General features: G+C 37.0%; 1 protein-coding gene across 4 annotated transcripts in view; it reads right to left on the bottom strand.

Moving 5' to 3' along the window:
• GREB1 (growth regulating estrogen receptor binding 1) overlaps positions 1 to 25,949 on the bottom strand; it is a 95,079-nt gene that overhangs the window by 56,529 nt on the left and 12,601 nt on the right. For 3 of the 4 annotated variants that reach the window (XR_014691883.1, XM_084515699.1, XM_084515701.1), the window contains exon 2: positions 2,974 to 3,130. Coding sequence is in view for 3 of the 4 variants with exons in the window: in XM_084515699.1 (XP_084371825.1) it covers positions 2,974 to 3,130 (157 nt within the window). In the remaining variant the exon portion in view is untranslated. Of the gene's footprint in view, positions 1 to 2,973; positions 3,131 to 14,545; positions 14,660 to 25,949 lie in introns of those variants that run through there. The other variant, XM_084515700.1, reaches the window with a different exon arrangement.

Below are 25,949 nucleotides of genomic sequence, written 5' to 3'. Positions count from 1 at the left end.
ATGCTAGATACAAGGAAGAAATTTACTCTGAGGGTGGTGAGGCACTGGCTCTCGTGGTTCCGCTCAAGTGGGCAGCCGAGCTCCACCACAGCCGCTCTCTCACTCCCCCTCCTCAAAGAGGAATGGGGAGAAAATATGTGAAAAGGGGCTCAAGGGTTGAGATAAGGATGAGAAAATCACGCAATAATTATTGTAACGGGCAAAACAGACTCGGCATAAGGAGATAGTAAGATTTATTGCCTATGACTAACAAGCGAGAGAAGTGAGAAAACAAAGGAAAAAGCAAACCAAAAGCACCTTCCCCCCCATCCACCCTCTTCCACCTCCTCCCCCCGAGCGGCGCAGGGGAACGGGGGAATGGGGGTTATGGTCAGTCTACAGCGCTTCTTCTCTGCCACTCCTTCTCGGTCACTCTCGTCCCCTGTGCTGCGGGGTCCCACCCACGGGATGCAGTCCTTGATGAACTGATCCGGCGTGGGCTTCCCACAGGCAGCAGCTCTTTCAGAACTGCTCCAGATATGGGTCCGTACCACGGGGTCCATCCCTCAGGAGAAAACTGCTCCAACCTGGCTCCCCTACGGGCAGCAGCTCCTGCCAGGTCACCTGCTCCTGCGTGGGCTCCTCTCCACGGGCTACAGGTCCCGCCCAGAATCTGCTCCGGCAGGGGTCTTCCACAGGCGGCAGCCTCCATCGGTGCAGGGCCACCTGCTCCACCGTGGTCTCCTCCACGGGCTGCAGCGTGGAACCCTGCTCCACCGTGGTACTCCATGGGCTGCAGGGGGACATCCTGCTTCACCATGGTCCTCACCACAGGCCGCAGGGGACTTCTGCTCCGGCACCTGGAGCACCTCTCCCCCTCCCTCTACACTGACCTTGGCACCTGCAAGGCTGTTCTCTCACTCCCTTCACTCTCCCGGCTGCTGTGTGGTGCAGCGTTTTTTTCCCTGTCTTAAATATGCTCTCACAGAGGCACAAAACAACATCGCTTATTGGCTCAGATCTGGAAAACAATGGGGCCCTTCCCAAACATGGGGCAGCTTCTAGATCTTTCTCACAGAAACCACCCCTATGGCTCCCTGCTACCAAAACCTTGCCACGTATACCCACTACACTGGCACAGGTTGCCCAGAGAAGATGTGGATGCCCCACCCCTGAAAGTGTTCAAGCCAGGTTGGATGGGGCTTTGGGCAACCTGGTTTGGTGGGAAGTGTCCCTGCCCACGGCAGGGGGTTGGAACTTGATGATCTTTGGTCCTTTCCAACCCAAACCATTCTATGATTCTATGTCAGAAGGCTGGAGTAAAGAAAAATAACAAGAGGGGAGAACAAGAGCTTATGCATAAGGATAGATCTCTGCTTTAGATGCTTCCTGTTCCTCTGAGTACAAGGATTCATAAATTGGAAGAACTGGAAATTTCTATTTATTGTGAGGCTAGAGTACAGGATGCCACATTGCAGACCTCTTCCACCTGAGGAACAACCTTGGATAAACTCTATTTCAGGTCCCTTCAGAGTCCCATTCACAGTTCCCTTTGTCTGAAACTTCTATGAAATAAGTGTTCTCCATCAAGCTGTTGTGGGACTTTTAATTAATTACAGTTCAATTCTGTTGCCATTAACTGCAAAGAAAACAGAATCAGCCCCTCGTGATCTAAAAAGTTGTCTGAAAGAAAGGAGTTACAGAAGTGTGAAATTGCGCTTTTGTTCCTGAAAAATGTGTCTGCTCCTGTAGCAGCGTTCGCAACTGATGTCAAAATCCATTTTGTGACATCACAGTTGGTTGCCATGGAAAGGTTTATGAAATTTTCTTAGAAGGATTTGATAGAAGGATCACTTTGTGTAATGAAAAAGCATTATAAATATTTAAACATGAATGTATATCAGGTGTATGTCCTACGCTAGGGGGAAAAACAAAAACAAAAAAATGTTTAATCATGTGTGAGTGGTGAGCAGATTATTTCTTTAAGGAATATTTTCTCAGCAGTTACAATGAGGTAACAGTAAAGGGTTTAATACGTGCGAAGTATTTTTTTTTCAATTACCATTTATTTTTGTTTGTTTTGTTTTCTGTTAGTGTGGATTGTTAATCATTATGGGTTCTGCATTACATATGTTTCTAAGCTATCTTTTGTGAGTTATGACAGCATAAGTAGACCTGGTCAAAAGAAATGAAACACCACCCTGATGACAGAAAAGGATAAATAATAAAATTATTAAACATAACCTTGCACAAGCATGCCAGAGTTTTGCACACACCAGTAAACTCACTGCACACCTCTAGACTACACATATTAGAGGACACCAAAGTACCAATGAGTTTGCTTGCCAGAGCTACACAGTTTGTCTAAATCATACTACGTCAAAGAAAAAAAGACTGAACAAAGCAAAATCAGAAAAAAGACATCTATAAAAGCACACAAAAAGTCCCATATATAATAACTGGAGCTAACATATCCTAAAGGTTTGTACCTTTACAGCAACAGAATGACTAAAAAAAATCATGCCCAAAGTAATCATTAACCTTCTTTATAACCAACTAAAATAATTCTGTTATATTTACTTCTGCTGTATTTATTAATGAAAATTAATATACTTAATACTCTTACTATATCTCATTTATAAATCTGTCACATATTTACCATTATTTACTGTATAATTTTCAGTAGTGTATGATAAATTATAGGATAACAGATCTATGTTCCAAATTTCTGAAGATTTCTCCAAACACTTAAAGGAAAAATTCACAGTAAATCTCAGGAAGCAGATGACTTAATTTTGTCAAAATAAAAGACAATGCATTTAATATCTTAATCAAATTCTAATACACACATTTATATACATTTTTAGATCATAAAATATCCAAACAAAAACTTTCAATGCTTTTGTTTTTCTGTATTCTAATTTAAAATGTTTGTGCTGACCGTTGGGAGAGCAAACAGCAGAATTGTCTTTGAGCAAAAACATAAATTCCTACCTTCCAGTGATGACAGTTGCTGTTCTGCTTCCAAATACAACTGAGAGAAGATTGGTCTGGGAACTAAGTTATTTGAGCGCAGAGAGGCCTCGATAGAATTATGCAACACTTCTTCAAACCTTGTTGTCTTGAGCTGACCAGCATAAGAATTTCCCATCTTCTCAAACAAAAAGACAAGGAAAAACACAACAAAAACACACAAACAAACAAACAAACAAACAAAAAAAGATTTCAATTTTAGTACTCAAAACTCAATCACTGCACGTTGATGTCAGGCTACACCATTTCTCATGAAAGAGAGAAGCTTCACTGCCCACAAAGAAAGGCAAAGGAAAAGAACATTGACTGCCGCAGTCACTGTGCTGATCCTGGTGGTAAATTACAGGAAGTTATCTAAAAGTAACAGCTTTCTGTAATCCAGCAGAAAGGCAGCAAACTTTGACACTTAGAAGCCTGATTCTAGTAATCCCTTCGTTTATATAGCAATTGAGGAGATGCATTTTCAACAGTCAGCAATCTCACCTGTAAAACAACCCCCCTGTTTTGCATGATTTGAACAGAATAAATTGTAAAGGATTTGGGGAATAGTGCAGTTCTGTGTATATACCTTTGCATAGCCCACCACAGCTGAAAACTCACAGCTAAAGCAGTTCAACATATATGTTGTTAATCTTGGAAGTACAATAGCATTGCACTAACATATCCTAAAAGATAATGGCTTTTCCTTCTCACCTTAAACAATATTTTACCATATAAGCAAACTTTTTTTTTTTTTTTTTTTTTTTTTTTTAAGAGAGAGACACATCTATTTGATTTTGCCTTTCATTCTTAGGATTTTATTGCTAGTGAAACAAAATAATTTACTCGGACTGTCACTGAAGAGTCAGTGTATTCCAGCTGAATATCCCAGCATTTACTTCCCACGTATTTAACTGCCGCCTGCTTTCCACAGTGAATACAATGACCTGGTATAACCAAAAGCCATGCCAGCTTTCTTTTTCTGTCACAAAGTAGCTCTTGCCCTGGGCCCCATGTCCTCTCCCTCCTCAAGTAACTGTGAATAGAAAGCATGAAACGCTTCCTGTTTGTGGCAGTAATTCCTAAAACAGTGAACAGCCCCTCCTCAGCACTGGATACTGCTTGGGAAATGAGCCTATTGAGAAGCATCCTGTAGGAATCAGTCAAGCAAAAGAAAAACTACTTTGAAATCACATGCTGCTTTTGTCAGGAGGAGAAGCAACATACAAATTTGAAAGAAATAACATACAAATTTGATAGTTTGGATATATTTTTATGACTTTACAAAGCCACTATACATATATAATCATATCTCTGTATACTTTTTTGTACCACTTTAATACTATATATATAACTATACATTATGTATGGTGTTATTAGAAGCATAATGAGAATTATATAACTATTCAGGCAGCGCTTATGAACATGATCATGGAGCAGGCATTACTGAAAAAAACAGGTTTATCTACACAAAAGCCAACTGAAGAAATTTAGTGTGCAGCACTGATGTATCCCTGTTTGCTGAAGGGTACATGGGAAGCCACAACACATTAGCTAGGTTCAGTGCTAACATGCAAGTGATGCATCTCCTCTTCCAACACAAGCAGCCCTCTGGCTCCTCTAGTTTCAAATTTTCACTGCTGCTTCACCTACACCAAGCACAGCTGAAGACAATGAGGAAAGTCTGACTTCAGTATTGTCCCTAAAAAGCTTTATGAGAGATGAATGCAATAAAACATGTCTAAATGTTAATGTCTAAAGTGAATTATACCCAATAGTGTTTCTACACAAAGGCACTACATGATATTTAGTTCTAATTCTAATCCTTCTTTCAAGCTCTATGTAATAAAGACAAATAATCAAGATACCTGACAGATTCCTATTTCATTCTTCTTTAAAATCCCTCCCCTGATTATAAACTAATATTTTCTCTTATTAGGTTGGAGACATATGGTTTGTCAGGGACCTGTCTGCTCATTTTCAGGGTCAGGTACAGTATGGTGCTATGTGACTGTTCATCACAGTCTTGAAATTCTAGACTAAAGAGAAATAAAAATGCATGAATGGTTAACTCAGTATGGTTAACATTCAAAGCTACACTTTCAGGAATAGAAACAGCATTTAGATATCATGAATTCCACAGAGATTTTACATAGACTGCTTTATTTAAGCACAGAGCCACAGTAAGAAAAAATCATGTAAGATCCAAAAGATTTTTATACTTAAAAATAATTACACAGCTCTCAGATGATACCCAAAAGTTTGACTGCAGTTGCAGAGGCTAGTCTAACAAAGGGCTGGGTTTTACCCATCCTCAACATGACTATGCACAGAAAACTGCTCTACCTGATTTTCAAACTTACTTCTTAAAAGAGCTTCTTTAAAGCACATGAAAAATAGGAAGTTTTTTAATTCATCCAGAGTAAGACACAATATTTTGAGACAACTCAAAAGCATTACTACATAAATTTGCACTAAGAACTGCTTTACACAATAAGGCATGGAGGCTTACTTGTTTTACTGATTACTATCTGCATCTATTTGTGATGAATGAGAAAACACCATGACATTCCAGTTTATAAGCTTTATCCCATATGTACATACAAATATTATTCTGTACAGTTTATTAGACACAACATTTACTGGTATCTAACATATTTGCCTAGGACTTATAGAGACCACTAGTGGACATGTTAGAAAACCCTTAAAGCTGTGGATGACAAAACCCAGCATCTTGTTGTGACAGACAAGAAATCAATGAAGATTAAGCTATTTATGCAACATACAGATCCTGAAATCCTTCACAACATAATTAAGTTTATCCATTGTAGTGCTAATTTTGAATGGTTTTGTACAGTGAAAAAAAAAAAAGTACTTTCTGGATTTGTACATGTGGTAAACTCTTGTGTACCTGTGGGATCTTATAATTACACTGTGAAATACACTCATAAATTCAGGAACATACTTTGGAAGATATGAAAAATATTTTAGAGCCATTTTGCATCATCAAACAGACACCACTGGAACCAGAAAATGCCCATTGCAGGAGATTTGCCAGCATCAGCCTTTGCCATTCAGAATCCCAGTAGTTCTCTCAGTTGTGGGAGAGATGACTTCTGTGCAGCAAACAGGGGAGAAGCTGTTTCTCACTAGCACTGTAATGGTTGTCATCCCCTTTTCTTTAAAGCCGCCCAGACTGTGGTACCTGAATTGTAAATTGCTGACTCTGTGGCACCAGGAAGCAAAGGCTTTGAGTCCTATTCTCCTGCTTCAATGAGCTCAGCGTTCCCAGCCCAGATTTATGTCTCTCTTGGATACAAGTGGGTGGCACAGGATGAAGTTTCAAATGCATGTGAAATTCCAAGCCATGAACATAGATGGTGACCTGAACTATTAAAAAAAATCACAGTGCACAACAGAAGGATAGTCCTTGACCCCATCTACTGATAAATCAAAAAGCACCTCCATACCGCAGTCAGTCTCCATGGAGAGCATGCAGAGCAAAATACTAGTCAATACAAAGGAAAAACTAAAAAAATAAAAAAAATAAAAAAAAAAAATAAAAAAGAAAAAAGAAAGAAGACCTGGAAAACCATGATAAAAGAAGAAGGGAAAAAAATGTGCTCTGAGGGTACACATGGGTGCCTGAGAAACCACTGCAGATGTAATTGGACTGGGTCAGGTCAGTGTGTTAGAAACCCACACATAAATGCTGCCAAAGAACAGTGGCAAATCCAGACAGCTGAAAACGCTTGTAAAAGTACATTAGTCTAAAAATAAAAAGTAGAAGTATGTTTGTCTAAAGAGAGCAGCTCTCAAATTCCAAGCAAGGAACTGTCAGGGTTCCCGTGGTAAACAGTGGTTATACAACTAGGGAAAACAGAGATCTGCTTAAGGGTTAATGTTGGATACAGACTGTCAGATACAGAGTCAACTTCAAGTTCAACTGCAGCTGAAATAGCCAGGTTTTGAAGAAATTCTGCTATGGCTTCGTACTCCAGATGATGTGATTTAGAAAATAAGTTCCTTCTCAGCCACGAGGACAATACCATGTCTGGTCACATTAACACAAAGGACATACAGTCCCTAGAGTGGAAGTGTTTGGAGAGAGATCTTTTGATTAATGAAATGACAACTGTAACACACTGGTGACTTTTCAGTTGCAGTTGCCTGTACTAAGGAGCAACAAGATTTTGTGAAGACTGAAGATCTAGCACAGCAACTCTGGACAGAATTTATCCTATACCTAGGACAGAATGCGTATCACAGAATCAAAGATTGGGTTGGGCTGGAAGGGACCTCTTGAGGTCCCTAAGGAAAATTTAGAGCACAGAAATTAGTCTGGAGCTTTTGACAGTTGTCATTGAAATAAGACTGTTAGAGAAAGTCTAGATTTAACAGAAACTGAGAAAAAGCAAATATATGGAGGCTGTGTTAAGAAGTCTTGAAAAAGACATCAAGGGATCTAAGAGTGAAATTAGGAAGCCACGGTTAATCATTTAGTTGAGAGGTCTGAAGGGAAGAAAAGGGGAATATATCCCCAGTTTTCAAGTGTGATGGCCAAATAATAATAAATAAATAAATAAATAAATAAATAAATATCAGTCTTACATAGGACTTGCAAATTATTACAAGAGGAAAAGTTTTACATTAAATTGCATCTTTTTGCATTTTAAAGTTTCATTGACATTTCTACTTTATTAATTTTATGTGATGAGAAATATTCTCTGATAGATAAAAGAAATTAACATCATATATGGAGTACCAATAGCTGAACCACTACTATTCTACTATTTATTTAATTTTAAATTCTGAACAATATTAATTTCCTTTCTCAGGCAACATAAAAAGATTTCTGAGATATTTTTAGCCATTTTAGATATTTACAATACAGAAGGTGTTCATATCAGACCAAAGCAGTATAGAAATGGATACATTTTCCCATTTTGAGCACTGAGCATTCATACTTTCGAAACAGCCTAATAAAATAAGTTCTATTAAATCATATTTTTATGGAAGACTGGTACGATGTCGTCAAGCCCATTATTATTTCAAAATCATTTGTCATTGCTATCACAAGAGGCAGTTCATAACTTGTATAAAATTAGGTTTTCTTTGTATAAATTTTGGTTTTAAGTATTCAAAAAGTATTAATATTTGTCTGAGAGGAGACTGCAGCTTAACAATTTGATCACACTTCAGTATTGGAAAAGGTACTTAGCATGATCCATTTGCTCACTGAACATGAGTCAGAGCAATCTACTAACATGCAAAGTCCGTCAATATTTCTAAAGTTAGGTAAAGTCTCTAATAATTCTTGAAAACCTGTATTAAAAGCAACAAGAAGAAATAAATCCTACGGCAGAATTCTAGATGTAACTACAGAAAGAAAAGTAAATTTGGAGACACTGCAACACTGATTCCCTTTGACAGCAATGATAAACAGTATATATATATACATATATGGCATATATGTGGCTACATGTGAATATATGTGGCTGCTTCACTTCAGCCACAAGATTGCGTAATCATGGTCTATTTTTTTCTTATTTCTGTGAAGCTGTCTGTAGTTATAGACAGTGCACTCTCAATCTTTGGATTTGGAAGAATGAACTATTTTTCATCTTCTGCATTAATGTTTGTCTCACATAAATTAACATTGTGTGTTAAATCTACTACCACGAGTTATAACAAATTCTTAATGCAGGGAAACTAAATGAGCTTCTTACTGATATTAACCCCCCACAAGACTCAGCAAGACACAGCAGAGTTCTTCCTTACTAAAAGTCATGGCCTGTTTTACGAGCAAGTAACAGAGAGGTTACATCTTTAGTAAAAAATAAAATGGGCCACAGACCATTTTTTGTTTCTGAGTCCCAAAGGATATGCACATAATATAGGTGATGTCTTTACTAATAAAGTTACTCTAACAAAAAACAAAGTTACTCTACCCAAAATATCCTTTGTGAATGGTCACTGGCCCAACATAACTTCAGAAGTGTGCCTGGGAATTGTTTTAGAGGGTGCTGGCACTACAGCCATGCCAAGACACTAACAACAGAAAACTGTTTTCTAGCCCATTGGAATTTCCCTGAAACTGTTCAATTTACCAATACAGTTGTAGCTACTATGGGCAAGAACAAAGCAAAACTTATTCCCTTAGAAAACAATCTGGTTGTTCATGTACCATGTAATTATCACTTGTAGAAGCAATATACCAAGTTTTTTATTTGTCATATGGGTGTAGTAAATAGGTGGACTATTGCCAATTTCTGTAAAATATATTGGTTTCTGGAAGTCAAACCTGTTTCCACAAATTATTCTGCATGAACGACTTGGCAGTAAGAAATAGGGAAAAAAGAGCTCAGAAGACTGAGGTTTTTGATACAATAATGGACTGTGGGAAACATTTAACTACATTTCTTCATTTCAGATCACTTCCAGAGCAATGTTTTACTATTTCTATGTTTTTCATCAAAATCATAATGAAAAAAAAAGTATTCTTTTTTCAAGGACATGAAACTGTTGGAAAGTGTCCAGAGGAGGGCTACGAAGATGGTGAAAGGCCTGGAGGGGAAGACGTATGAGGAACGGCTGAGGTCACTGGGCCTGTTCAGCCTGGAGAAGAGGAGGCTGAGGGGAGACCTCATCACAGTCTACAACTTCCTCGTAAGGGGGTGTCGAGAGGCAGGAGACCTTTTCTCCATTAACACTAGTGACAGGACCTGCGGGAACGGGGTTAAGCTGAGGCAGGGGAAATTTAGGCTGGACGTCAGGAGGGGGTTCTTCACAGAGAGGGTGGTTGCACACTGGAACAGGCTCCCCAGGGAAGTGGTCACTGCACCGAGCCTGTCTGAATTTAAGAAGAGATTGGACTGTGAACTTAGGCACATGGTCTGAACTTTTGGGTAGACCTGTGCGGTGTCAAGAGTTGGACTTGATGATCCTTAAGGGTCCCTTCCAACTCAGGATATTCTATGATTCTATGATTCTATGATTCTTTTTTTTGCTGATAGCCTTACCCATAAAGCTAAATTTTGAAACTTCAAAAGTTGCTGAGAAATGAGATGATGGTATTTCTACTTAGCTGAACTCTATAGTGATAATCAGATTAATATCAATAGTCACTCATGGATCTGCATATTGAAATCCACTCCTCCAGTGAAGTCATTTGTTCCATAGCAATAAAGCTGACAAATCATTTAAAAGTCTCTAGCTAATCAATGTTTCATATACGAATAAAGTTATGGGAGTTCAGCACACCACATTTGGCCATTACATTTTAAAGACAACATTAAAGCCTTGACTTAAACCATAGCTATCTTTGCCAGAATTTCCAGCTCATTTTCTGTTACCAGATCTTAAAACTCATATATCTCCCATGGAATTTTATTAGAAATGCTGGGGGCAGACCAGATCAGATTAAATTTAATGGTTTCCTAATAATGCCACTTTGGAAAGCGGTTCATGATTAAAAACAGAGGCGCTGATTAAGGTTGATGACAGGTCACAGAGAACATAACTCTACCATCTTTATACAGCCAAAAACAATTCTGCTACTGTTTCCATAAAGAGAATATACTGAAAGAAAACTACTGCCCAGACCTCTATACCACCTTTTTTTTTTTCTTTTTCTTTTTCTTCTGCTCTTGCTTTTAATTTTTATCTGACATCTTACTTTGATTTGGAAAATTAGGCTGACTCCAGGCACAGGATTTCTCCTGCATTAACGGTGAGATGATTTCCTCCAATGACTCATGTTTCCAAGCAACAGGAGCTTGGAACAAGAGTGCTGACTGAAAGGTGCCAAGCTCTCGAGTGCACTAGGAAGAGTGGGAAGAAGTCACCAAGCTTTTTGGCAACTTTACCTCCCAAGCCAATTTGCTTCTATGAATCACTGAAATCAGTTCCCTCACTCAATTCAGCAGTAAATAACAGGGAGATGTCTTTATTATCAGGAGATCTCTGCAAAGACTAATACAGTTACCTCTGCAATGAAATCAAATGTATGTATTTTCCCCATCTATTGAAAAAAATAAGCCCAATTTGTTAACTGCCCTTTGTGCATTCAGGAAAAAACAAACAAACCAAAAAAAAGCCCATACTGATCCATATCAATAGGTATGAAAACAGACTGGAACAAATCAGAGGTAAGCAGTCTTAGTAAAAGCACTATTAGCAAGCTGTTGCTTCCTTCTTTTTTCTTTGGGCAGAGAAAAAAATCCAACTATTTAATGAATCACCCTTAATACGAAATTATCTCACTTTCATTTTGGCCATTAGAAAGACAGGAATTTCAGCTAAAAACAAGTATTTTCTTATTTTTGCTGAAAATTTTCAACTGTATACCAACATTCATTATTTTGAAGAGAAAGTTTCCATTTTTCAATTAAAATCCTATAATTCATGCAGAGAATACTATCAAAAAATCACACACAAATATTATCTATAGACAAAGGAAAAAATGAATGTCCAGACTACGTCTACAAGAAAACCCTATATGTATTTTTAAACTTCGTATACAAATTCAACTTTACTTTGAACCCAAAAAAAATAAAGCTCCACTAAACACAGAGCACTCTAACTTGCCATAAACTCATTAAAATATACAGCTATGCATTAGGCTTGGAGATCCGGACTCAGGCATGTTGGCAATTTAGTGAGAAGGAATCTAAACTGTGACAGCTTACATTGTCGCTTTCTGGGGAAACAGAAAACTCCAATGACAACCAAATTCCTTTAATTAGTTAAGGATGAAAGGTTGTTTTGATTTTAAGACATAGTTTAATCTTCTTTACAAGTAGAAAAAAAAACGTAAACATCCTTCACCCTATAAACTTCTATGCCTACTGTCAAACCTGAGTTGAATTGTTCTGAGAAATTTAAAATAATGATTTGTTTAAAAACAGCAGTCTATCTAACTTAGCTTATCTTAATAAAGAAGTAAAAATGCCAGACAAAGTTCAAACTGGTTGTAGTAGAGCCCTTGGTGGAAAGTCATACATCAGATTACTAGTCAAATTTAAAGAGAATCATAACCATCATAATTGGGACTGATGCCTGATAAACACCTATAACTGGAAGAGAGAGAGAGACAGAGAGAGAGAGAGAGAGAGACAGAGAGAGAGAGAGAGAGAGAGGAAGGAAGGAAGGAAGGAAGGAAGGAAGGAAGGAAGGAAGGAAGGAAGGAAGGAAGGAAGGAAGGAAGGAAGAGACAGAGAAAGAAAGAGAGAAAGAGAGAAAGAAAGAGAGAAAGAGAGAAAGAGAGAAAGAGAGAGAAAGAGAGAGAGAAAGAAAGAGAAAGAGAGAGAGAGAGCGAGAGAGAGAAAGAGAGAGAGAGAAAGAGAGAGAGAGAGAGAAAGAGAGAGAGAGAGAGAAAGAGAGAGAAAGAGAGAAAGAAAGAGAGAAAGAAAGAGAGAAAGAAAGAATCTTAATTAGAGTTTTTACAGATGACAGAACATCCATTATTAACTTGCTTGGCAATTGTGACTTTCACTGGAAATCTATTTTCAGACAAAATGTTCACATCAATTTTCATTTTCTTGCTTTTTTGATTTAAGGTGAACCCTATTTTCATAGACAATCATGCATGTCACTCCTTAATAACCTGACAACTGGACCAACTAATTAAAAGTAAACATGGAGCTAGGTGATACTCCAGTGCTGTAATCATCGTGCAGACTAAGCCTAATATATTATATGGCTATAAATACATTTAGGCAATGGCACTTCAATGTAAACACTTCCACATTCTTCTCTGCAGGAAACAATGCATTCTGATGCAGATTTCTTTGATTTTCCTGCAGGATCTCATAAACTTTGCAGGTGTTACTGGAGGGAAAATCCCTTATCAGCAGCTTCCAGTGTAGCTCTACTGATATGCCTCACTATTTCTACAGCGCAGAACCCTGACCCTACTGCTGGTCAGGCAGCTCTGCTTTGGCTTCCCTTCGGCTTTTGTGTGTTGCTTTGATCAGCTCCTGGCTCTGGATGAAAGCAATTCTTTTAGAGACCACCTTCAAACTCTCTTAAAAAAAAAAAAAAAAAATTACATACATAAAACCAATTGAGCTTGTTAAGCAGCAGGAAGAAGCCAAGTAGAGGGAGGAGAAAGGGAGGGAAGGAGGTGCCACAAATCAGCACTAGGAAACGATGATCAAAGTGGCAAGTGGAAAATTAGTAAAAAATGTTCCCTAAGTTGTACAGGTCTAGGTCATTCCCTTTCCCAGCACTGGCAGTGCAAATGCTTTCTCAATGTTACCCAGGACAGGGATAAAAGTCTCCTCAAGAATTGTCTCGCACGTGTTCTCTGTTCCTTTTGAGTGTAGCAGCACTTGAGATCTTAGAGCAAAGCAGTAGGAAACAAACTGGTGCATCACAAAGAGATTATCTTGAAATGCATGTTTCCCAAAGAAAATTCTTTGGAAATCACCACATCAAGTACAATACAGTGTTTTAAGATTATGGGTGCTAGAGACTGTTTTGGAGAATCTTCAGAATCCAACGCGAGTATACAGAGTAACCCTATGCTGATTGTAAAGGTTAGCTTTTGAGCCATCCTCAAAGCCAGGCTTTTATTTTTCCTTAACCGAAGCCTAACTTTCTAGGCTCATTAGTGGAAGCAGCGCAGCAACTGCCCATGGGGCAGCCACAGGCACACAAGCAGAGCAGGGTGCATGGCTTAAAGACACTTCGGAGCAATCTCTTTCAGAGCAGCAGAGCCATAGCCAGACAGTCTCTGACAGCTCTCCATGGATATATAGTTCTCCATGCACAGGTTTAGAAGCTTTACTGCTTTCATGGAGAAGGGCCTCATTGACTGAAATAGAGATCTTTGATGATTTCTTCTGACAGAGTACACTATGATAAAACTGGATCATATTTGCTACAAAATGAACAAAAAGAAGACAGAAATACAATGGGAAGAGTCCAAAAAAAACACTTCACCATCTCTGGAGTTATAATAGAAGATACCACATACATCTTTAGGTAAATTTATTACAAGTGAAGACAAAACTCAGCATCAAAGTATACTCAATCAGGAGATCAGTTGCACATGTACAGCATGCTGAAAATACATCAAATCAGAAAAATTCCTAAACACAAACGTGTAATCCCCCCCCTCCCAAAAAAAAAAAAAAAAAAAAAAAAAAGCATTTTTACTTAAAGAACCACTACAATGCTTAAATTTCATACATTTAAGAAAGTAAACTCAGCAGTTTGAGATCTAAATTGCCAATCTTAAGGAAGTAAAAATTATTTTTTTCTGTATTTTTCAAAATACATCAAAGTTATCCTGAAGGGAAATCATTCACACCAAAGACAGCACATAATTGATTATGCAGGAGGGACACAAAATGTAGACAAATGCATGTACTTAAAATATATCAACTGTTAAAAATTCCTCTCAACACCAGCATTTGAACAGTCACCAGTATAAGGCAGTGTGAGAATCTACCATTAGCATATCTATCTTATGTTAATGTTTCCATTAAACATTAACAGTATTTTTCAGCATGGCAATACTAGCTATGTAATAAAAAATATACCGTACCGTAATGAAAGCATGTGTTCCTCAATTACATCCAGTAAGTTACTCCCCAAATTTCATATTCTGAAATCTGCTGAACATTTTACACCCGCAGCAACTGCCAGTGATTATATCTTTATGACATTTTCCTCCTTTTGATTTAGAAGAGGCTGCTGCTTGAAGAATTGGTTAGGACACTTAAGGCTCCTGAGTCAGTACTGTACGCAACTGAACAACTCAGTCAGGTCGCCATGACACGAACACTCTCCTGGCACAGTAGAACACAGGAAGGTTTCAAAGCTATCTATTCTGCAGCTACAGCAAAAACAAAGTAATGAGACCACAATATAACCTGGCAAGCTGTCCTATAATTTGTGTGCTGGCTATACTAAATGATAAATGGCCTGACTTTGTGTCTTATTAATACAGAAGTGCTGTGCTGGGTCATGGTGCTCCTGGGCAGGCACATATCAATCTGTCGGTTTGAAGCATTATTAACGTCAACAGTTTTGTTGCAGGTTTTGAAAGGACTATGGGTGGCTTTTTTTAAAGAAATAGGGGAGCCCTTTGCATTATTCTGATAACAAAACCACTAAAGAAAGCATGCATAGGTGTATATTATGGGTACTTCATTTTGCTAATAGAGGATAAAATGAACAGAAAAGAGATTACATATGTATCAACATTATCTTTGTATTGGTGCTCTGCCTCTATCTTCTGAATAAAAGGATATGAAATAAAACAATATGTGAGAGATCATGTTCAATATACTTCTGGATACACAAAGAAACAGCTATTACATTTAAACAAATGCTACATCTCTTAAACACACATCTAGAGCACCTGCACTGAGAAAGTGTATTTTGGGTGGACTTACTAAACATTTCCTTATGTCACAAATTGTAGCACATCCCTCCAAAAGATTAAAGCAATTCTGAAATTCTAATTTTCTTTGTTTATGCCTTTTCTAGGCCAAGAACTATTCATGCATGTGCTTGATTTTGAACTCAGTTAAATAACAATGAAATTAGTAAAATTAAACCCTTACCTAGGTGCTCAGTGGAATTAAGGTTCTATATAATCTTAGCATGTTTGATGCACCGAACAACAAGAAGTGAGTATTTCTTTTTCTTTTCAGTTTGCATATAGCTTTACCCTCAGGGTGCAGTTTCATGACTGGCTCCAGCTGCTCTGAAATCCGGTTAGAGCTGAAAAGCAACGTCTCCCACTCTCTTCCATATATTCCCCCTCTGTTGTTGTTCGGTGGCATGGATCTGAGCTGATATGCTTGAAAACTTGCCACTTTTGCAAGGTTATGTTCAGCTAGATCACACCCCTCATCTATCTATGCATGAAGTATACAACCATTAATCATTGCAAAAGAAACAAATGGTTAGGGATGCTGGTGAGAACAGAAACTTTCTCTCCAGAGACAATTTAAATTGTTTTAAATAACATTTTTAAATTGCAAAACCTCTGAGAGTTTTCTGGGAATAAAAATCTGAATTTTAAAGCCTGATTCGGAATCACTTGGAGACTTGGGTGATTTACTGTTTTCATTCAAAACATTTTTCACATTAATTTTCAACTAGAATGGAAAGCATTCACTGATTATTTGGGAAATTAAAGTTATACATCCAATACTTAAAGCCATGCACTGTATGAAATGATGTGAAAAACAAACTGTACAGGAAGCAGTAAGTAATACTCTGGGAGAGAGACTAGCACATTATTCTGTCATATGCAAGAGAACTGGATGCTCTTAGTGCCAAGTATGGGAGACCTATTACATCAATTTTTCAAGTAGGATACAAAATCGTTTGGATGGGGAACACAGAAACTGTCTGATTTCCTATTAGCAGTGCACAGTTGTGCGCCTTAGACATACTAACCTCACCAGATGACACTTAAAAGACTTTATTGGCGTATAAAGTTTAGAGGAATCCAGATGGAAAACAAACACTGAAAGAAATACGTGTGTGTGTGTGAATGCATGGGATTTTTGGAAGAGTCACTTTTAATCAGGTCAACAATAACGTAAGCCAGAAAATACCCATTTTAAAGAGGTATAACTTGATTAATGCCAGCTAGGCATTCTTGCTCCATAACTGTAGTGCATTCACAAAACAAATTTCTGTAGGAAGCTGCATGGGGTGCTATCTAGAATGAAGGCTAGGATGTTTCAGCACCTATCTCTAGCTTTCCTTTGGGGTTGGAAGCACCACACTACTCAAAGAATATCAACAGAATGTAGGTGTAAAAATAAGTTAATCTGATGTTCAGTGATAGAATGCAGAATGAGAAAGAAGCTGTCTGCTTTGGGTATAGGCATGGAGCAGAAGTTCCAGAAGAGAAATAGGAAGGGCAAGCAAACACAGAAGGGCATATTGATTAGTACCTGGAGCAGGAATGCCAAGAATGGGTGATAAACATGGAGGTTATGTATACAAGATCTTACATTAAAAAACAAAACAAAACAAAACAGGATTGCCCTGATCCAGGTGCAGGCTTTTGCACTTGGCCTTGCTGAACTTCATGAGGTTTGCAGGGTCCACCTCTCAAACCTACCAAGGTCTGTCTGGATAGCATCCCTTACCTCCGGGGTGTCAAAGAGTCCATTCTTGTAAAGCACACCCCACAGCAGTTTGGCCATCTGAACTGAAGCACCCTTCACACATGCAAACACTGTCTCAGAGGCACGAAAGTCAGGAGAAGGGGGCAGCAGAAGCAGCCAGCCCATTCTGAAAAACGCTACCCTGAGCCATGTGGGTAAGAGCCACTGCACAGCATGGCCCACGGGCTACATCATCCTGGGCTGTTGTCTGTCCTAAAAGATGGCATGGGTTCACCTGGGGTTGCTACAGCTGATCAGGGCTCCAAGCATTTCAATGTGGGGCATTCTGTACAAAGTTTTCTAAGTCCTTTTGCCTGCTTTTTATTTATGTATTTATTTAGGTGCTTGTTCTGTAACCCTTATGTCCTTCCACTATGTGAGTATATACCTTTATATATCACTTGTCTAATGCATGGAGAACAGTTACACTCAACATTGTGAGCTATCCCAACAGTGCTGTCAGAAAAAAAAAAAAAAAAACGGCATGTCAAGAGATCACTTATCAGTTTTTGTAGAGACTCCTCTTCATTTTTTGTAGATATTAAAAATGAAAACAAAACAAATAGGGAAAAAAAAGTCTTAAGGAGAACTGCAAAATAATTTATGGACTGCTATTGTGAAATACTTACAAATGTGAAGGAAACTGAGGAAGCAAGTGTTGTGAACTGCTTCTTAAGAAGTAACAGGATACCTGGAATAGATTTATCTTTCATATGAAAATGTATTAAAAGAACCTAAAATACTTATTAAATATTGCTTTGTGTTTAAAGTCATATAAATACTTTTGTTCTTCCTATCACTGAATTTACAACGGTCCTAAGCATGATGGTATATGTTTTTTAATATCTCCAAAAAAAAAAATGTTATTAAAGAGTAAAATAAATGGTCAGTCAGGTTTTATAAAACAGCTAAGTGCTTCAATAATGAATGAGAAGAGAAAATGAAAATAATGAATGGAAACACACACTTGCCAAAAACTACAGAAACCAATAAATTTCTATCTCTTGCTAATTCCTCCTTATACACCCACTGCACAGATCTTTGGGACTGAAAAATTAAAATAAACAGGGTCACACTGACCTCAAGGCAAGCAACAGACTTAATTACTGCACCAGACGAGGATGAATCATGCCTCACCAAACCTCCCATTCCTTCTCAATAGGATGCTTTATTAATCTGACACATTGTTTTACAACTTGCACAACCTACGCCAGAAAAAAAAAGCCCTGGTTTTCTCAGTGCACAACAGGAACATTTCAGAATGTCACAACCGTTTCCTCTCCACTCTCAACCATAAAAGAAACTGTTGCTACTGTCATATCTCACTCACATTTCATTCTGATTCATGCACCGCACAAAAGCACCAGCCACTTGTTCAGTCATGCTGTACCTGTGTAAAAATCTTAAATGAATGCTCAAAGACCATTTTTTAAAAGCTTAAAAGCTGCAGCCTGACTGATGCTTCTGTAGCTATTAGCAGGTCTAACTGTTCAAAACGCTTCCTTAAGAGTGTTCCTTCATCTGGTCATACTGGGAAAAAAAAAATAAAAATAAAAATGAAAAAAAAAAAATACCCTCCAGGCTGAGAAACATCTGAGTGCTCAGAAAAACACCTCTTGACAACTCTCAACTTTCCTCAGTCTCAGCGTGTAAGACTTGACACACCACGCCATGTGATGCAGGACTCTGTACAGTACATTGGGTCAGGAGACAAGAAGTGGCACCGTCTTACAGCTGAGGAACAGGCACATCACACTCTGTTGGGGAACATGATGCAAAACTGATTGCACAAATCTTGTGCTTTGTGTGCAGTTTGATACACTTGTTTTAACTCACCACATATCTTTAAATTCAAAGACTGATGGTGCTATTCCCCTGCAAACGATTACAAACTATTACAGATGCTTACACATTTTCCATTTTCATCTCCACGTTTTGTACCTACTTCCCAATCTGCCATTTACGTATGCTCCCAATCCTCACATACCTTTAGGAAAGTATGTCTATGCAAATGCCAAGGGATGGCTTTTTTCATATTTAATGACTTAAAAATAAATACAGATCTCTGTTTCTAAGCAAAACAAATGTATAGTACTAGTGCACAACTTGCTATCCGAACAACTTGTTTTAATTACTAGAAATCATTGGAGTTTAAATTTATTTTTTTTACCTTGATTTTAAATATATATATTTCTTAACTCTCTCATCTGGTCATTTGCACTAAAAACTGATACAAAAGAGCTTACTGGTGCATTTTAGATGCATCAATTGATAATGTTAAAAATAGTAAAAAATTCAGTCTCACTTAAATAAAAACTGCTCCTTCTTAGTTTTTAGAAGTACTAGAATCTCCAGTTTTTCATTCATGGCCTATGTACTGTAATTCCTAAGCAGCTCAATGTTTAATAACACCCTTGGAAAACTGCAGGGAAGCCAAGATATGTTCCTTCTCCATTTTACTGATGGGAAATTACAGGGCTGAAGTGATCTTTGCACAGATCCCATGAGCCTCTGAGTCCCTAGTTACAACCGAAGTCCATCACAGGTAATTTTAGCTAAATAATTTTAAGAGACAGAGTTCAAATATTTCGAAGTCACATAAGAACAGTGGCAAAGCCCAGATTTTAACGTAGTTCTCCTGCAACACCTCTTTGTACTGGATCATCATCTGTTCTTGCCTCTTAATAAATATTTAGCTATTTATTTTAAACTCCTATTAAATGTGTGACCTTTGGAGGGTGTGGAGGAGTTAATCTTTCAGTTTTCTATAGTTCCATTTGGAATACTCAAAGATAGAGTCATGTAGAAACAACCTGTGAAATATATTTTCTGATAGAAAGTGTTTTTTTTTCTTATTAAGGTAAATGGTACAAGAAGTTCCCTGCAGCTTCTAAATTGTTGTAAGCTATAGCTGAAGAAAAATACAGCACGCAGCTTTCTTTTCTCCTGTCTTCTTCCTCTAGAGTTTCTTAACTGATCTGCAATAACAGGAGAGATCAAAACCCAGTGTAATCAACAGTTCTGTCAAGCAGTTTGTGTCAAAGCTGATGTTTTTTTTAAACGTTTTATGAGTGTCCTCAGATCTTAACAACTTCATTGATTTTCATTCATTAAAACATTGTACGTTCCAATGAAAATTCATCATCATATCAGACTTTCTAAAAGTGTTACAGAAATTTAGGAAAAGGTTCTCCTCTGTAATGCATTTGGTTAGTTACATAGCTAGCATCTAATTCATTTGGTTTTGAAACTCTCATAGTTATCAGTCATCACAGTTCCATTAGCAAACAGATGAATCAATCCCACATTCTTTTTATGCTGAAAATTACATCTGCGAATATTAACAATACTGGAATCATGCAATGTTGAAAAAATACAAAACACAATGTCAAAAAGTTAGCAACTCTCAAATATCCATGCAAGTATTATCTGCTTTGGACATTGCCTGTGCCAGTGGCCCTCAACCTGACTCCAAGGAAAGCCAGCTTAGGTCTCAAACAACCTACTAGCTTATGTACGTGACATGTAAACCCAGCCAGACTGTAGTCTTCCAGGTGTGCTCTTCTACTGGGTGTTATACAGCTAGGTCCTGCTGAACTGAGTATCGATACATAAAGATTGGTAAGCAGCTAAATTGGCTTCCATTTGCACCTGTAAAGTGAAGCAAGTTCTAACATAAGAAACAGGATATACATCAGACAATATAAATGCTGACCCTCTCAGCATCCATGACCTCCTTATGAACAATCCCAACACTAGCTGCCTTTGGTAATGCCTGGAAATGCTCAGTAGAATAGCACCCAACACAATGAAGTCCAAATGCAAATATCCTAACATGTGAGTTCAGAAAGGTTAATAAAATTATTTACTCAGAACTCTTTTGCAGAGTAAATTCTAGCAGGTGGAGACCCACCTGTTGGTGCTAAAAATTAGAAGGAAAAAAAAAAAAAAGGTTAAATGCATTTCAGCTAAGCATGTCATCTCCAGCCCTGCTGAAATATCTTCTTCCCTCTCCCTAGAAACAGGACAACAGTACATGACACAAATATCATCAGTTTTACATAACTGTTTGGTGAAAATGAAAGAACTAAAAGACAAGTATAAAGGATTCCATATTTATTTTAAATGTCATGTTGGATGAAACAGTTTTAGAGAACCTACATCATTAAAACCTACATCATCATTTATTAAAATTCTGTAGCTGACAGTACAGCTGCTTGGATAAAGGGATTTTTCTTTTTTTTTTTCCTTTTTTTTTTATAGAACAGGTCTGGTATTTGCAAATAGCATACAATGTTATTAGCAGACTGAGAATCTAGCTGCCTGTTTTTTCATTGTCTAAAAACTAAAATCAGAGAAATAATGGACACTATTTTGCAAAATGTAGATCTCTTTTCTCATATTCTCTTCCTGAGAATCAACTCATCATTACTGTAGGTTTTATTATACCTAATTCAAACCACAGACATTTAAACAATTGACAAGGTCTATCAATGAGCAATAAATAAATAAATAAATAAATAAAAGAATAAGCTTCGCATAGTTTTCTCACATATTAACATCAATGTACTTTTCAACTGAGTACATAAAAATTATTAGTTGTATGCATAGTATGAACAATGTGAAAATACTTTAAGTATTTAAGTTTTAATGCAGTTTCCAAAGGCCTCAAAACTTAGCTTTTAACAAAATACTGAGTGACGAGTTGTTAAGACAAAGGTCCTACAAAATCTATTCTAGCCTAATATTCTGCATGTCCAAAATTTGGTGTTGAAATAGTATAACACGTATATATTATGCTGTTGACTTCTAAAAAAAATAATAATAATAAAATCAGTTTAAAAAATAAAAAAAAGATTTATTATAAAAATGAAATGATTAAGTATAATGTTTGCTCTTTCATCCTCAGAATTTTTCAAAAAACAGTTCTGAAGTAATCTGCCATGATGATAATGAATTCTTCAAAATATTATAACCAAATTTGTCAGAAGCATAATTTCTAACGTTTTGTGGAAAGCAATGCTAAAATCCTTACTATTGTTTTAACCTCATAATACAGAAAAGAAGCTGTAGCTGAAGACAAACAACACTGTCATTATGACATTATGCCTTATTTGACATTTTGTCTTATTCTGTTTGGAAAGGAAATCATTACTGCAAGTTATACAACACAAATATGAAATGCATTAATACGAAAGGCAACCCAGAAAAATAGATCTATACCAAAAGCAATACAAATTACAAGTAGTAATTATTTTCCACCATAAAAATCTCAAGATAGCACAATGCCAGTTATTTACTACATAATGGTAATTATATACCTTCTCTCTCTCTGAATGTGCATTGTATAATCCTAATGGTTATGGTATTTAAATTTGTAATTATAGTCATCAATGAAAATTCCTTTCAAGAATGATTTATTTGTACCTGAAATTATTTTCTCAATATACTCCTGTAGTAAGAAATTACCTAGAACATCAATACCTTGGTTGAGAAAAGCAACCTCAGTAGTATATTAAGTGACTATATTAGTGAATTCTAACATTAAATTTGATTTTTCTTTTTGTTTTCATTAGCAAATACAAAAAGCGCAAATCAGATTTTAAGAATTTAGAAGAAAGGAGCTGAGACTAAAACAGAGAATGTTCTTATGCCACTGGATAAATCCATAATCTGCTTGCACTGGATTGCACTGTGTGTACTTTGGGTCCACTTTGTCAAAAAGGACATTGTAGAACTTGAAAAGGTTCAATGAAAGACAAGAACGAACACCAAAGGAGTTAACAAGCTTCAGGACTATCTATTTGGTGGAGATTCTTCAGCACATAAAAAAAGGTGACACAGGCACCTTTGCTAGAAGTCTAACAAAATAATGACTGATACATCAACAGTGCATAAGGACTGATAGCTTACTGTATCTTCCAGTATAAAATTCAAGGGTCTATCTCATGTATATTATTTTTAGCCCCATTACTTCAGTTAGTTGATAGATCTTCATATTTTTTAAATAAACTGGGCATTGCTCTCACATTTTAATATTACTTTGTCCCTGTAGCAGAGAACAGTCTCTCATGATCAGGAAAGATTTAAAAGAACAGAGTTAATGTGACTAGATGAAAGAATGGAATAGCACTCTTAACAGACAGCATGAACAGTACAAAATGGTATTTCTGAAACACCACAACTGGACATATTGTACCAATTGACATGTTAGGAACAAGCTTTTATGTAACAGCAAAATTCTTGCCTTTAAGGGCTTACTCTTCATATCTGCAAGCATCCATTTATCCTGTAATTTGTGTAAGAGCAAAATTCTTTGCTTAAAGGGGTGACTCTCTCACATCTGCCAGCTTCCACTTCCCTGTAATTATGCACCAAGGATACTTTACACACACACATGTCCAACAGCAGTAAAAAATTCTTACAAAGGCCAGTCTTTTTCCTAGACATTTGATAAAAGCTCTTTCAGAAAAATATAGACTAGCATTATAATATAATTTGAAAGGAGGAGGAAGATGCATTCAGAAATGGTAGCACAAGATTAGAAGGCAAGAAGTTTAGACTTCTAATTCAAACTTTGAAAATTACATTTAAATTTGATTCTGAGCAGGTTGTTTTACCTGTCCACCACAGGGCAACTTGCTCCCATGTCTTTGTTCAGTATGTCTGATTTTGGGAAGCTTAAGATTATCCTAGCTTGTTATAACACATCCTAAAAATTCTGTTTACCCTTAAACTGCATAGACTAAATAAATATATGTATTTAGTAGCAAGTTGAGTATCTGCCTTCTTTAAAGCAGTAAGTTTTGTACATCAACTCTTGATTTTCTGTGTGTGGATTGTCCAACCTATGGTTTAAGTCTTGCCTTTAGTCACACACAGCACCTTGGATTGTGACATGCCACTCAGACCACTCAGCGATATGTTTCTTAAAGCTATTCCCATTCTCCTCACAAATAGTTTCACATATTCTTTCTATGCATCAATATTCTCCATATAATCTTATTCATTTGCAAATGTTAACTGTCTTTATTTCATCTGTTATTCTGTCCAGTCATTATGCTGTATCATTAAGAACTAATTGTACAATGCTAGCTGATTTTTTTTTGGAAGAGTTTCCCAAGAAAATATAAGTGAAATCACAGGTTTCAGATTCCTTAAAATGAGGTTTGTGATAATCCTAAAAAATGGATCATTAATCTTATCCTCACAAATTTAAATATTTATTATTTTAATAGTACCTATTTGTACTACTTTTTGCTAAAACGAAGTATTTCAAGACAACCTCAGATTAGAGCTTCACCACAGACAGTGTACTACACATACATACCACGAGGCAGTTTTTTGTCTAAGCTTCAGTGGTAGCAACCAACCTCACGGCAAATGGCTAGACCCATTCTGCCAGCATGACTGCTCTGTTCCAGCCTCTTCTCCAGGGAACCCAGTAGTGACGATCTCATGGGCTATATGAATTATTCTGGAAACCAGCTCCCTAATCACCCTTTACCCATCAGCCTTTAGACTCTGAAAATTCAGCCATTGTATGACCAAAATAAAACTGCTCCCCAGCAGAGGACAGTGCACATCCGATGCTGTATTGGATGTGTGTTTATGTGTTAGGTTGTGTAATAGGGACAACTTGTACAACCAGCCAAGACATGCATATGGAGATGACAGCAGATTGGTCCCATGATGGGTGCATTTCTTTTCACACAAGAGTAAGGAAGTGAGAGCATACATTTTTCCTTATAGGCTTCAGGAGAAGCTGTCCTGCTCCCTCAACACAAAAGTCCTCCCCACTGGACCCCTCTTTTTTAAGCCTGACTTTCAAAAGGAGTTGTCATTGCATTGCAACACAGAGTGAGTTTCATCTCTCCTGACAGCAACTGGGCAAAACAAAATGTAAAAACAAACTTAATTTTAAAAGTTTCCAGTCCAAGGAGAAACTTTTAAGCAGGATGGTTCTCACAAAACAATTTCTGCTTCTTGTATATATTCATTTACTTATTTTTAATATATTTTTGAATAGTTGTCTGGAAGGAATGTTCATAAATTTGGATAGCAGAAAGTTCTGAATAAGTGTCCAGTACAGATAAATAAAGAGGCAATTCTGCAAACATCAAAGATGGTCTGACTTCTCTCTTTAAGAGAGAAATTTATTTTTTCTCCTGTTTCCTTGACTTCTGCTTTCTTATCCTTACTTATAAATTATGCATTCATGACATAACTGGATATGCCTTATGCTAGCAAACAGTGACCTATTCATTAGCTAAGTCTATTAGCTAAACCAGTGCTGAAATATGATGCTTGAAGACATGAATCACTTTTGATGACAACTTTAATTCATCCATTTTGCCACAGAATCACAATTTAACTACAGAATCACGATTTCAGTTCTGCAGACACTCCTATTTTTTTGTTGATTTTGTCCTTCTCCACTTATATGAACTATTCTCTTCAATAAAGTTAGGGATAGATATATTTGCAAAATCAGGATACAACTCTGATCAGAAAAAAATAGTGCAGGTATAGTAAAAAATAAAAAAATAAATAAATAATAATAATAATAATATAGGAGATGCAAAGGTTTGTTTTCTGTGTTTTTCTAAAATAATATTATATTATGTATTAAATTATAAAATATATTATCTAGAGACCATAGTATCAATGTTCAAGATCCATATTCTGGAAGTGAGAAGGACTTTGAACTCTCAATGTAGTGGTGCAGATGAATACAATCACCTAGCCTCCCTGCTATCACTGAGGCATGATAGCAAAATATCTAGCTCTTCACCTTCCTTACTAGATGAGGAT

The sequence above is a fragment of the Aythya ferina genome (genome assembly GCF_964211825.1).
Source record: "Aythya ferina genome assembly, chromosome: 3".
NCBI classification, from domain to species: Eukaryota; Metazoa; Chordata; class Aves; order Anseriformes; family Anatidae; genus Aythya; species Aythya ferina.
The sequence above is the reverse complement of the archived record's forward strand: the minus strand, read 5'-3'. Positions and strand labels throughout refer to the sequence as shown.